General features: G+C 41.1%; 1 protein-coding gene across 1 annotated transcript; it reads left to right on the top strand.

Annotated features, from left to right (window-relative positions):
- Positions 1-426: 426 nt before the first annotated feature.
- Positions 427-12,094, top strand: LOC125707132 (neuroblast differentiation-associated protein AHNAK-like). Its single transcript, XM_048974069.1, has 2 exons — positions 427-587; positions 8,826-12,094. The coding sequence occupies exons 1-2, from the start codon at positions 432-434 to the stop codon at positions 11,439-11,441; spliced, it is 2,772 nt and encodes a 923-aa protein (XP_048830026.1). The 5' UTR covers positions 427-431; the 3' UTR covers positions 11,442-12,094.
- Positions 12,095-12,367: the final 273 nt, after the last annotated feature.

Here is a 12,367-nt window from a genome sequence, read left to right as displayed (position 1 = left end):
TGCCTGGAGTTGAGTTAGAGGCCCAGTTACCCAGTGCTGAATTGGAGGCACCTTCAGTTAAGGGGGAAGTTGAAATACCTGAGATGGATGTTAAAGGACTGGATGTAAAGATCAAGAAACCAAAGATTTCATTTCCAAATACTGACTTCCAAAAACCAGAAGCTAAAACTCCAGTAGCTGAGATAACCATTCCAAAAGGAGAAATATCTCTTCCCCAGGCCAGTGTTGAGATGAAAGGCCCCAAAGTGGACATGAAATCACCAGATGTAGATGTTAAGGCAGATGCTGGCAATGGAGATTCTCCTGGCAAATTCAAATTACCAAGAATGAAACTTCCTACATTTGAAGCAACAAAAGGCAAAGGTGAAGGTGTGGACATAAGTGCTGACATTCATGTACCTCACGTAGAGGCTCCATCAGGTGAAGCAGCAATGAAAGTTAAGGCCCCTGATACCAAGACTGAGGGAATGGGACTGGAAGTGGATAAAACAAAAGGTAAATTTAAACTTCCCAAAGTGACAATGCCAGATATAAATGTATCCCTACCAAAAGTGTCTGGACCAGAGATAAATCTCAAAGGACCAAAGGTTGAAACAGATGTTTCTTTACCAAAGCCAGAAACTGACATTAAAGGTCCATCTTTGGAAACTACAGCTGATATTCCAGTTCTTGAACCAGAAGGAAAGATAAAATTTCAAATGCCTCATATCAAAATGCCTGCTATTGGGATTTCCAAGCCTGAACTGAAAGGCCACAAATTATTCGGGGACCAAACATTACCTTCTGTTGATGTTTTGCTAAAGAAACCAGACATTGACGTGGAGGCTCCGAAAGTCAGTGCTGATGTTCCATCAGTGGATGTGAAACTTCTAGACGCAGAGCTGACAGTGTCAGGACAGGCACCTTCAGTTGACGTCAAAGGCCTTAGTGTTGAGGTTGAAGGCCCAGACGTAGATGGACAAGGAAGTAAATTTAAGATGCCCCAATTTGGAACGTCATTTCCGAAAGTAAAAGCAGCTGGGCTTGAAATTAGTACCTCAAAACCAGATGTTGACAAAACATTGCCTGAAGCACAGTTAAAGGCCCAGTTACCCAGTGCTGAATTGGAGGCACCTTCAGTTGAGGGAGAAGTCGAAATACCTGAGATGGATGTTAAAGGACCGAATGTAAAGATCAAGAAATCAAAGATTTCATTTCCTAAGTTTGGCTCTTCAAAAACAGAAGTTAAGACTTCTGAGTCTGATATTCCAAAAGGAGAAATATCTCTTCCCCAGGCCAGTGTTGAGATAAAAGGCCCCAAAGTGGACATGAAATTACCAGATGTAGATGTTAAGGCAGATGCTGGCATTGGAGATTCTCCCAGCAAATTCAACTTACCAAGTATTAAACTTCCTAAATTTGGAGCAACAAAAGGCAAAGTTGAAGGTGTGGATGTAAGTGCTGACATTAATGTACCTGAAGTTGAGGTTCCATCAGATAAAGTTGCGATTGAAGTTAAGGCCCCTGATACCAAGACTGAGGGAATGGGACTGGAAGTTGACAAAAGAAAAGGTAAATTTAAACTTCCCAAAGTGACAATGCCAGATATAAATGTATCCCTACCAAAAGTGTCTGGACCAGATATAAATCTCAAAGGACCAAAGCTTGAAACGGATGTTTCTGTATCAAAATCAGAAACTGACATTAAAGGTCCATCTTTGGAAACTACAGCTGATATTCCAGTTCTTGAACCAGAAGGAAAGATAAAATTTCAAATGCCCCATATCAAAATGCCTGCTATTGGGATTTCCAAGCCTGAACTGAAAGGCCACAAATTATTCGGGGACAAAACATTACCTTCTGTTGATGTTTTGCTAAAGAAACCAGACATTGACGTGGAGGCTCCGAAAGTCAGTGCTGATGTTCCATCAGTGGATGTGAAACTTCTAGACGCAGAGCTGACAGTGTCAGGACAGGCACCTTCAGTTGACGTCAAAGGTCCAAGTGTTGAGGTTGAAGGCCCAGACGTAGACAGACAAGGAAGTAAATTTAAGATGCCCCAATTTGGAACGTCATTTCCGAAAGTAAAAGCAGCTGGGCTTGAAATTAGTACCTCAAAACCAGATGTTGACAAAACATTGCCTGAAGCACAGTTAAAGGCCCAGTTACCCAGTGCTGAATTGGAGGCACCTTCAGTTGAAGGAGAAATCGAAATACCTGAGATGGATGTTAAAGGACTGGATGTAAAGATCAAGAAACCAAAGATTGCATTTCCTAAGTTTGGCTCTTCAAAAACAGAAGTTAAGACTTCTGAGTCTGATATTCCAAAAGGAGAAATATCTCTTCCCCAGGCCAGTGTTGAGATAAAAGGCCCCAAAGTGGACATGAAATCACCAGATGTAGATGTTAAGGCAGATGCTGGCATTGGAGATTCTCCCAGCAAATTCAACTTACCAAGTATTAAACTTCCTAAATTTGGAGCAACAAAAGGCAAAGCTGAAGGTGTGGACATAAGTGCCGACATTAATGTACCTGAAGTAGAGGCTCCATCAGGTGAAGTTGCAATTGAAGTTAAGGCCCCTGATACCAAGACTGAGGGAATGGGACTGGAAGTGGATAAAACAAAAGGTAAATTTAAACTTCCCAAAGTGACAATGCCAGATATAAATGTATCCCTACCAAAAGTGTCTGGACCAGAGATAAATCTCAAAGGACCAAAGGTTGAAACAGATGTTTCTTTATCAAAACCAGAAACTGACATTAAAGGTCCATCTTTGGAAACTACAGCTGATATTCCAGTTGTTGAACCAGAAGGAAAGACAAAATTTCAAATGCCTCATATCAAAATTCCCTCTTTCGGCTTTTCCAAGCCTGAAATGAAAAGTCGAAAATTATCCGGGGACCAAACATTACCTTCTGTTGACGTTGCACTAAAGAAACCAGACATCGACATAGACGCTCCTAAAGTCAGTGCTGATGTTCCATCAGTGGATGTGAAACTTCTAGACGCAGAGCTGACAGTGTCAGGACAGGCACCTTCAGTTGAGGGAGAAGTCGAAATACCTGAGATGGATGTTAAAGGACCGAATGTAAAGATCAAGAAATCAAAGATTTCATTTCCTAAGTTTGGCTCTTCAAAAACAGAAGTTAAGACTTCTGAGTCTGATATTCCAAAAGGAGAAATATCTCTTCCCCAGGCCAGTGTTGAGATAAAAGGCCCCAAAGTGGACATGAAATCACCAGATGTAGATGTTAAGGCAGATGCTGGCATTGGAGATTCTCCCAGCAAATTCAACTTACCAAGTATTAAACTTCCTAAATTTGGAGCAACAAAAGGCAAAGCTGAAGGTGTGGACATAAGTGCCGACATTAATGTACCTGAAGTAGAGGCTCCATCAGGTGAAGTTGCAATTGAAGTTAAGGCCCCTGATACCAAGACTGAGGGAATGGGACTGGAAGTGGATAAAACAAAAGGTAAATTTAAACTTCCCAAAGTGACAATGCCAGATATAAATGTATCCCTACCAAAAGTGTCTGGACCAGAGATAAATCTCAAAGGACCAAAGGTTGAAACAGATGTTTCTTTATCAAAGCCAGAAACTGACATTAAAGGTCCATCTTTGGAAACTACAGCTGATATTCCAGTTGTTGAACCAGAAGGAAAGACAAAATTTCAAATGCCTCATATCAAAATTCCCTCTTTCGGCTTTTCCAAGCCTGAAATGAAAAGTCGAAAATTATCCGGGGACCAAACATTACCTTCTGTTGACGTTGCACTAAAGAAACCAGACATCGACATAGACACTCCAAAAGTCAGTGCTGATATTCCATCAGTGGATGTGAAACTTCTAGACGCAGAGCTGACAGTGTCAGGACAGGCACCTTCAGTTGACGTCAAAGGCCTTAGTGTTGAGGTTGAAGGCCCAGATGTAGATGGACAAGGAAGTAAATTTAAGATGCCCCAATTTGGAATGTCATTTCCGAAAGTAAAAGCAGCTGGGCTTGAAATTAGTACCTCAAAACCAGATGTTGACAAAACATTGCCTGAAGCACAGTTAAAGGCTCAGTTACCCAGTGCTGAATTGGAGGCACCTTCAGTTGAAGGAGAAATCGAAATACCTGAGATGGATGTTAAAGGACCGAATATAAAGATCAAGAAACCAAAGATTTCATTTCCTAAGTTTGGCTCTTCAAAAACAGAAGTTAAGACTTCTGAGTCTGATATTCCAAAAGGAGAAATATCTCTTCCCCAGGCCAGTGTTGAGATAAAAGGCCCCAAAGTGGACATGAAATCACCAGATGTAGATGTTAAGGCAGATGCTGGCATTGGAGATTCTCCCAGCAAATTTAGGCTACCGAGTATTAAACTTCCTAAATTTGGAGCAACAAAAGGCAAAGCTGAAGGTGTGGACATAAGTGCCTACATTAATGTACCTGAAGTAGAGGCTCCATCAGGTGAAGTTGCAATTGAAGTTAAGGCCCCTGATACCAATACAGAGGGAATGGGACTGGAAGTGGATAAAACAAAAGGTAAATTTAAACTTCCCAAAGTGACAATGCCAGATATAAATGTATCCCTACCAAAAGTGTCTGGACCAGAGATAAATCTCAAAGGACCAAAGGTTGAAACAGATGTTTCTTTATCAAAGCCAGAAACTGACATTAAAGGTCCATCTTTGGAAACTACAGCTGATATTCCAGTTGTTGAACCAGAAGGAAAGACAAAATTTCAAATGCCTCATATCAAAATTCCCTCTTTCGGCTTTTCCAAGCCTGAAATGAAAAGTCGAAAATTATCCGGGGACCAAACATTACCTTCTGTTGACGTTGCACTAAAGAAACCAGACATCGACATAGACGCTCCAAAAGTCAGTGCTGATGTTCCATCAGTGGATGTGAAACTTCTAGATGCAGAGCTGACAGTGTCAGGACAGGCACCTTCAGTTGACGTCAAAGGCCTTAGTGTTGAGGTTGAAGGCCCAGATGTAGATGGACAAGGAAGAACATTTAAGATGCCCAAATTTGGAATGCCATTTCCGAAAGTAAAAGCAGCTGGGCTTGAAATTAGTACCTCAAAACCAGATGTTGACAAAGCATTGCCTGAAGCACAGTTAAAGGCTCAGTTACCCAGTGCTGAATTGGAGGCACCTTCAGTTGAAGGAGAAATCGAAATACCTGAGATGGATGTTAAAGGACTGGATGTAAAGATCAAGAAACCAAAGATTTCATTTCCTAAGTTTGGCTCTTCAAAAACAGAAGTTAAGACTTCTGAGTCTGATATTCCAAAAGGAGAAATATCTCTTCCCCAGGCCAGTGTTGAGATAAAAGGCCCCAAAGTGGACATGAAATCACCAGATGTAGATGTTAAGGCAGATGCTGGCATTGGAGATTCTCCCAGCAAATTTAGGCTACCGAGTATTAAACTTCCTAAATTTGGAGCAACAAAAGGCAAAGCTGAAGGTGTGGACATAAGTGCCTACATTAATGTACCTGAAGTAGAGGCTCCATCAGGTGAAGTTGCAATTGAAGTTAAGGCCCCTGATACCAATACAGAGGGAATGGGACTGGAAGTGGATAAAACAAAAGGTAAATTTAAACTTCCCAAAGTGACAATGCCAGATATAAATGTATCCCTACCAAAAGTGTCTGGACCAGAGATAAATCTCAAAGGACCAAAGGTTGAAACAGATGTTTCTTTATCAAAGCCAGAAACTGACATTAAAGGTCCATCTTTGGAAACTACAGCTGATATTCCAGTTGTTGAACCAGAAGGAAAGACAAAATTTCAAATGCCTCATATCAAAATTCCCTCTTTCGGCTTTTCCAAGCCTGAAATGAAAAGTCGAAAATTATCCGGGGACCAAACATTACCTTCTGTTGACGTTGCACTAAAGAAACCAGACATCGACATAGACGCTCCAAAAGTCAGTGCTGATGTTCCATCAGTGGATGTGAAACTTCTAGATGCAGAGCTGACAGTGTCAGGACAGGCACCTTCAGTTGACGTCAAAGGCCTTAGTGTTGAGGTTGAAGGCCCAGATGTAGATGGACAAGGAAGAACATTTAAGATGCCCAAATTTGGAATGCCATTTCCGAAAGTAAAAGCAGCTGGGCTTGAAATTAGTACCTCAAAACCAGATGTTGACAAAGCATTGCCTGAAGCACAGTTAAAGGCCCAGTTACCCAGTGCTGAATTGGAGGCACCTTCAGTTGAAGGAGAAATCGAAATACCTGAGATGGATGTTAAAGGACTGGATGTAAAGATCAAGAAACCAAAGATTTCATTTCCTAAGTTTGGCTCTTCAAAAACAGAAGTTAAGACTTCTGAGTCTGATATTCCAAAAGGAGAAATATCTCTTCCCCAGGCCAGTGTTGAGATAAAAGGCCCCAAAGTGGACATGAAATCACCAGATGTAGATGTTAAGGCAGATGCTGGCATTGGAGATTCTCCCAGCAAATTTAGGCTACCGAGTATTAAACTTCCTAAATTTGGAGCAACAAAAGGCAAAGCTGAAGGTGTGGACATAAGTGCCGACATTAATGTACCTGAAGTAGAGGCTCCATCAGGTGAAGTTGCAATTGAAGTTAAGGCCCCTGATACCAAGACTGAGGGAATGGGACTGGAAGTGGATAAAACAAAAGGTAAATTTAAACTTCCCAAAGTGACAATGCCAGATATAAATGTATCCCTACCAAAAGTGTCTGGACCAGAGATAAATCTCAAAGGACCAAAGGTTGAAACAGATGTTTCTTTATCAAAGCCAGAAACTGACATTAAAGGTTCATCTTTGGAAACTACAGCTGATATTCCAGTTGTTGAACCAGAAGGAAAGACAAAATTTCAAATGCCTCATATCAAAATTCCCTCTTTCGGCTTTTCCAAGCCTGAAATGAAAAGTCGAAAATTATCCGGGGACCAAACATTACCTTCTGTTGACGTTGCACTAAAGAAACCAGACATCGACATAGACGCTCCTAAAGTCAGTGCTGATGTTCCATCAGTGGATGTGAAACTTCTAGATGCAGAGCTAACAATGTCAGGACAGGCACCTTCAGTTGACGTCAAAGGCCTTAGTGTTGAGGTTGAAGGCCCAGACGTAGATGGACAAGGAAGAACATTTAAGATGCCCAAATTTGGAATGCCATTTCCGAAAGTAAAAGCAGCTGGGCTTGAAATTAGTACCTCAAAACCAGATGTTGACAAAACATTGCCTGAAGCACAGTTAAAGGCCCAGTTACCCAGTGCTGAATTGGAGGCACCTTCAGTTGAAGGAGAAATCGAAATACCTGAGATGGATGTTAAAGGACCGAATATAAAGATCAAGAAACCAAAGATTTCATTTCCTAAGTTTGGCTCTTCAAAAACAGAAGTTAAGACTTCTGAGTCTGATATTCCAAAAGGAGAAATATCTCTTCCCCAGGCCAGTGTTGAGATAAAAGGCCCCAAAGTGGACATGAAATCACCAGATGTAGATGTTAAGGCAGATGCTGGCATTGGAGATTCTCCCAGCAAATTTAGGCTACCGAGTATTAAACTTCCTAAATTTGGAGCAACAAAAGGCAAAGCTGAAGGTGTGGACATAAGTGCCGACATTAATGTACCTGAAGTAGAGGCTCCATCAGGTGAAGTTGCAATTGAAGTTAAGGCCCCTGATACCAATACAGAGGGAATGGGACTGGAAGTGGATAAAACAAAAGGTAAATTTAAACTTCCCAAAGTGACAATGCCAGATATAAATGTATCCCTACCAAAAGTGTCTGGACCAGAGATAAATCTCAAAGGACCAAAGGTTGAAACAGATGTTTCTTTATCAAAGCCAGAAACTGACATTAAAGGTCCATCTTTGGAAACTACAGCTGATATTCCAGTTGTTGAACCAGAAGGAAAGACAAAATTTCAAATGCCTCATATCAAAATTCCCTCTTTCGGCTTTTCCAAGCCTGAAATGAAAAGTCGAAAATTATCCGGGGACCAAACATTACCTTCTGTTGACGTTGCACTAAAGAAACCAGACATCGACATAGACGCTCCTAAAGTCAGTGCTGATGTTCCATCAGTGGATGTGAAACTTCTAGATGCAGAGCTGACAATGTCAGGACAGGCACCTTCAGTTGACGTCAAAGGCCTTAGTGTTGAGGTTGAAGGCCCAGACGTAGATGGACAAGGAAGAACATTTAAGATGCCCAAATTTGGAATGCCATTTCCGAAAGTAAAAGCAGCTGGGCTTGAAATTAGTACCTCAAAACCAGATGTTGACAAAACATTGCCTGAAGCACAGTTAAAGGCCCAGTTACCCAGTGCTGAATTGGAGGCACCTTCAGTTGAAGGAGAAATCGAAATACCTGACATGGATGTTAAAGGACCAAATGTAAAGATCAAGAAATCAAAGATTTCATTTCCTAAGTTTGGCTCTTCAAAAACAGAAGTTAAGACTTCTGAGTCTGATATTCCAAAAGGAGAAATATCTCTTCCCCAGGCCAGTGTTGAGATAAAAGGCCCCAAAGTGGACATGAAATCACCAGATGTAGATGTTAAGGCAGATGCTGGCATTGGAGATTCTCCCAGCAAATTTAGGCTACCGAGTATTAAACTTCCTAAATTTGGAGCAACAAAAGGCAAAGCTGAAGGTGTGGACATAAGTGCCGACATTAATGTACCTGAAGTAAAGGCTCCATCAGGTGAAGTTGCAATTGAAGTTAAGGCCCCTGATACCAAGACTGAGGGAATGGGACTGGAAGTGGATAAAACAAAAGGTAAATTTAAACTTCCCAAAGTGACAATGCCAGATATAAATGTATCCCTACCAAAAGTGTCTGGACCAGAGATAAATCTCAAAGGACTAAAGGTTGAAACAGATGTTTCTTTATCAAAGCCAGAAACTGACATTAAAGGTCCATCTTTGGAAACTACAGCTGATATTCCAGTTGTTGAACCAGAAGGAAAGACAAAATTTCAAATGCCTCATATCAAAATTCCCTCTTTCGGCTTTTCCAAGCCTGAAATGAAAAGTCGAAAATTATCCGGGGACCAAACATTACCTTCTGTTGACGTTGCACTAAAGAAACCAGACATCGACATAGACGCTCCAAAAATCAGTGCTGATGTTCCATCAGTGGATGTGAAACTTCTAGATGCAGAGCTGACAGTGTCAGGACAGGCACCTTCAGTTGACGTCAAAGGCCTTAGTGTTGAGGTTGAAGGCCCAGACGTAGATGGACAAGGAAGTAAATTTAAGATGCCCAAATTTGGAACGTCATTTCCGAAAGTAAAAGCAGCTGGGCTTGAAATTAGTACCTCAAAACCAGATGTTGACAAAACATTGCCTGAAGCACAGTTAAAGGCCCAGTTACCCAGTGCTGAATTGGAGGCACCTTCAGTTGAGGGAGAAGTCGAAATACCTGAGGTGGATGTTAAAGGACCGAATATAAAGATCAAGAAATCAAAGATTTCATTTCCTATGTTTGGCTCATCAAAAACAGAAGTTAAGACTTCTGAGTCTGATATTCCAAAAGGAGAAATATCTCTTCCCCAGGTGAATGCAGAGGTGGAAGCACCCAAAGTGGACATGAAATCACCAGATGTAGATGTTAAGGTAGATGCTGGCATGGGGGATTCTCCCAGCAAATTTAGGCTACCGAGTATTAAACTTCCTAAATTTGGAGCAGTAAAGGGCAAAGTTGCCAGTGTGGACGTAAGTGGCGACATTAATGTACCTGAAGTAGAGGCTCCATCAGATGAAGTTGCAATTGAAGTTAAGGCCCCTGATACTGAGCTTGAGGACCCAACTAGGACCATGTCAGTGCCTGAGGCAAAGACAGAGGTGCATTCTGACATTCCTGACATTGAAAGTTCAAGAACAGACCCCCACACCTCCCCAAGTAAATTCAAATTCCCATCTTTCAAAATGCCAAAATTTTCCTTCTCACCAGTAAAGAGAAAACCTAGTGACGCAGAAGCAAATGTTGAAAAAATGGATACCGGTGATAAAATCCCAGAAATTACATGTGAAGGTGTTGATGTGGACAAGAGAACCATTGATGTTTCCAAAGAGAAAACATCTAGCTTCAGCCTCTCATTTCAGAAACCGAGAAGTCGAGATATGAGTCCCAGCGAATCTAAAGGGGACACACATTCAGGAAAGCAACCACCTTTAGGTTCTGCCAAAACTGAACATCACACAGCTGAAATATCATTGGAAATCCCTGGGGCAGATAAAGGTCATCCTCCTGAAAAAATTGAGGAACCTGAAAAATCATCCAAATTTAGTCTACCTTCATTTGGTGATATATTCAAGGGCCTAGAGCTTGAATTTTACGTTCCCACATTAGAAGAAGCTGATCAATCGGTAGCATCCCGAGATGAAATTAGCTCTGCTACAAAAGAACATGTTTCCCAAGTTAGGAAAACGGAAAAAGATCTTCACCGGGCTGATGCTGAAATCGGTGCCACAATACCCACTGCTGAAATGTCCACTGAAGCCCAAACTGTCACAAAAGAAGAAGGTAAAGATAAGTCGAAGTTTAAGTTTTGGTTTCCTAGGATAGGTTTTTCAGAGTCCTTAGAGGAGAGTAAGGCTGTGACGGCTGATACGGAGGTTGAAAAGAGGGACATGCTCCCCGAGACTCAACAGGAGGAGGAAACAGATGAACACAAAACAGACGTCAAGGAAGAGAAAGGCAGCTGGTTTACATTTCCTAAGTTCGGTATGTCCTCACCATCTAAGACACCCAAAGAAACAGAGATAACAGTCAGTTCTCCCAAAGACAATCTGGACAAGGGCACAGATGGTGATGCTGCAGAGGACATTAGTCTGACCTCATCAGTGAAATCATCGGATGCATTTGCTGACATTAGTTCCACCATCACAAGTGAGCAGGTCGGCCTATCAGAGACATCTCCTGAGAAGGTTACAGTGAAATACTCCGAACCATCTGTCATTGTGGGGGTTGGACAGGTTAAAACACCCAGTGAAGTTATTACCTCCACGGCAAGAACTGAACTCATTCGCCTGGAGCCACAGTTACCTGATCCTGTCACTGTATGCGTCACGTCACCATCACAGGACACCCTGACGGACACAGGGGACATACACATTGTTACGTCAAACATACAAGCACTACCGGGGACTGAACATGCCACGATTATTACCAAGTTTGAAACCGTGGGAACCGTACCATTGGGCAAAGGGTCATTGAAAACTGCTGCCGCGCCTTGGACTGTCGAAGCGCCTGCTGAAAGTGCCAAGGAATCCTCTGGAGAAAAGGAGATCGTGGAAAAGCATGTGATAAAAGAGATGACGGTCGATGACAAGGGAACTGTTGTTATAACCGAGAAGGTCACACATGCTGCCCATGCAGCCTCCGAGGGCCCTGATGGAGAAGATGCGACTTCTGCTGTCAAAAAGCTGAAAGATAGCATGCACTCTGAGAAAATGAGGTTTTTTGATGCCGCAGAAACATGACCGCTCACGCTACTAAAAGAAGATAGAAGGGTCTAGTGCTAATTGTACCATTCCTTCTGATAGACCCCACGTTGTTCACATATCTATAGTCTATCATGTATGCAAGTATATAGATATATCTGCTACTAGATCAGAATTATAACTGTAAAGTTTTTTCACTTGCAAAAATGCTGAAATATATTCATCCGTTTTTTTCAGCTGAGGGCAGCAGTCATTAATGCAAATTACAAACCCACAGCCATAGGAAGCATAACAGGCTTGGAAGCTATTTTATTGGTATCAGTTTTTTTATATAGGTTCTTTTGTGGTAAATGTAAGTAACTGACTGGTTTTTAATTTTAAGCTTCACTAAATTTATTAACTGAAATGATATGAACACTAACATACTTTGAAACAAAACAAAATTCTAAAATTATATTTAAAAAAAAATTCATGGGTAGCTAAGGATTAACCTATAGAGTATATTTTAGCCGGAATAAACACACTAGTAATTAACTGCGGAGTGTAAAGTGGAAAGTAAAACATCTGTAAATATATCTTTTATTGATCATTTGCAGGTTTCATTTTTGGTTCTGGTTGTTTGTATTCCAGCATATCTGATGTAATCAATGTATTTGCACATAAAACAAATAAATGTTGAAAAACATACTGTACCCCAGTTTCAGAGATATTACTCGTCACTTCAGACTGACTTTTCATCTTGATTGGTATTTAATAGTACAATATTACATGTAGATTACATCTTCACGAACAAAATCATGTTTTCTTAAGGGAGCCCTGGATCCTGAGAATTAAAAATGTTGCTTTGCGGAAATATAAAAATTAAATCGATACATCATAATTACTTCATGTTATTAAATTATTTTTACATTCAGAAGACTCATCTGCATCATGCAGAGTAACACTGAAGTACTACCACCTTATTT

Source organism: Brienomyrus brachyistius, chromosome 14, assembly GCF_023856365.1.
Source record: "Brienomyrus brachyistius isolate T26 chromosome 14, BBRACH_0.4, whole genome shotgun sequence".
NCBI classification, from domain to species: domain Eukaryota; kingdom Metazoa; phylum Chordata; class Actinopteri; order Osteoglossiformes; family Mormyridae; genus Brienomyrus; species Brienomyrus brachyistius.
This window is presented reverse-complemented; position numbering and strand designations above follow the sequence as displayed.

Coding starts and splice junctions, on each gene's coding strand:
- LOC125707132 (XM_048974069.1), top strand. CDS start 432: ATGAAAGTTAAGGCCCCTGATACCAAGACTGAGGGAATGGGACTGGAA. Junction 588..8,825: donor TAAATCTCAAAGGACCAAAG/GTTGAAACAGAT, acceptor AAAGGACTAAAG/GTTGAAACAGATGTTTCTTT.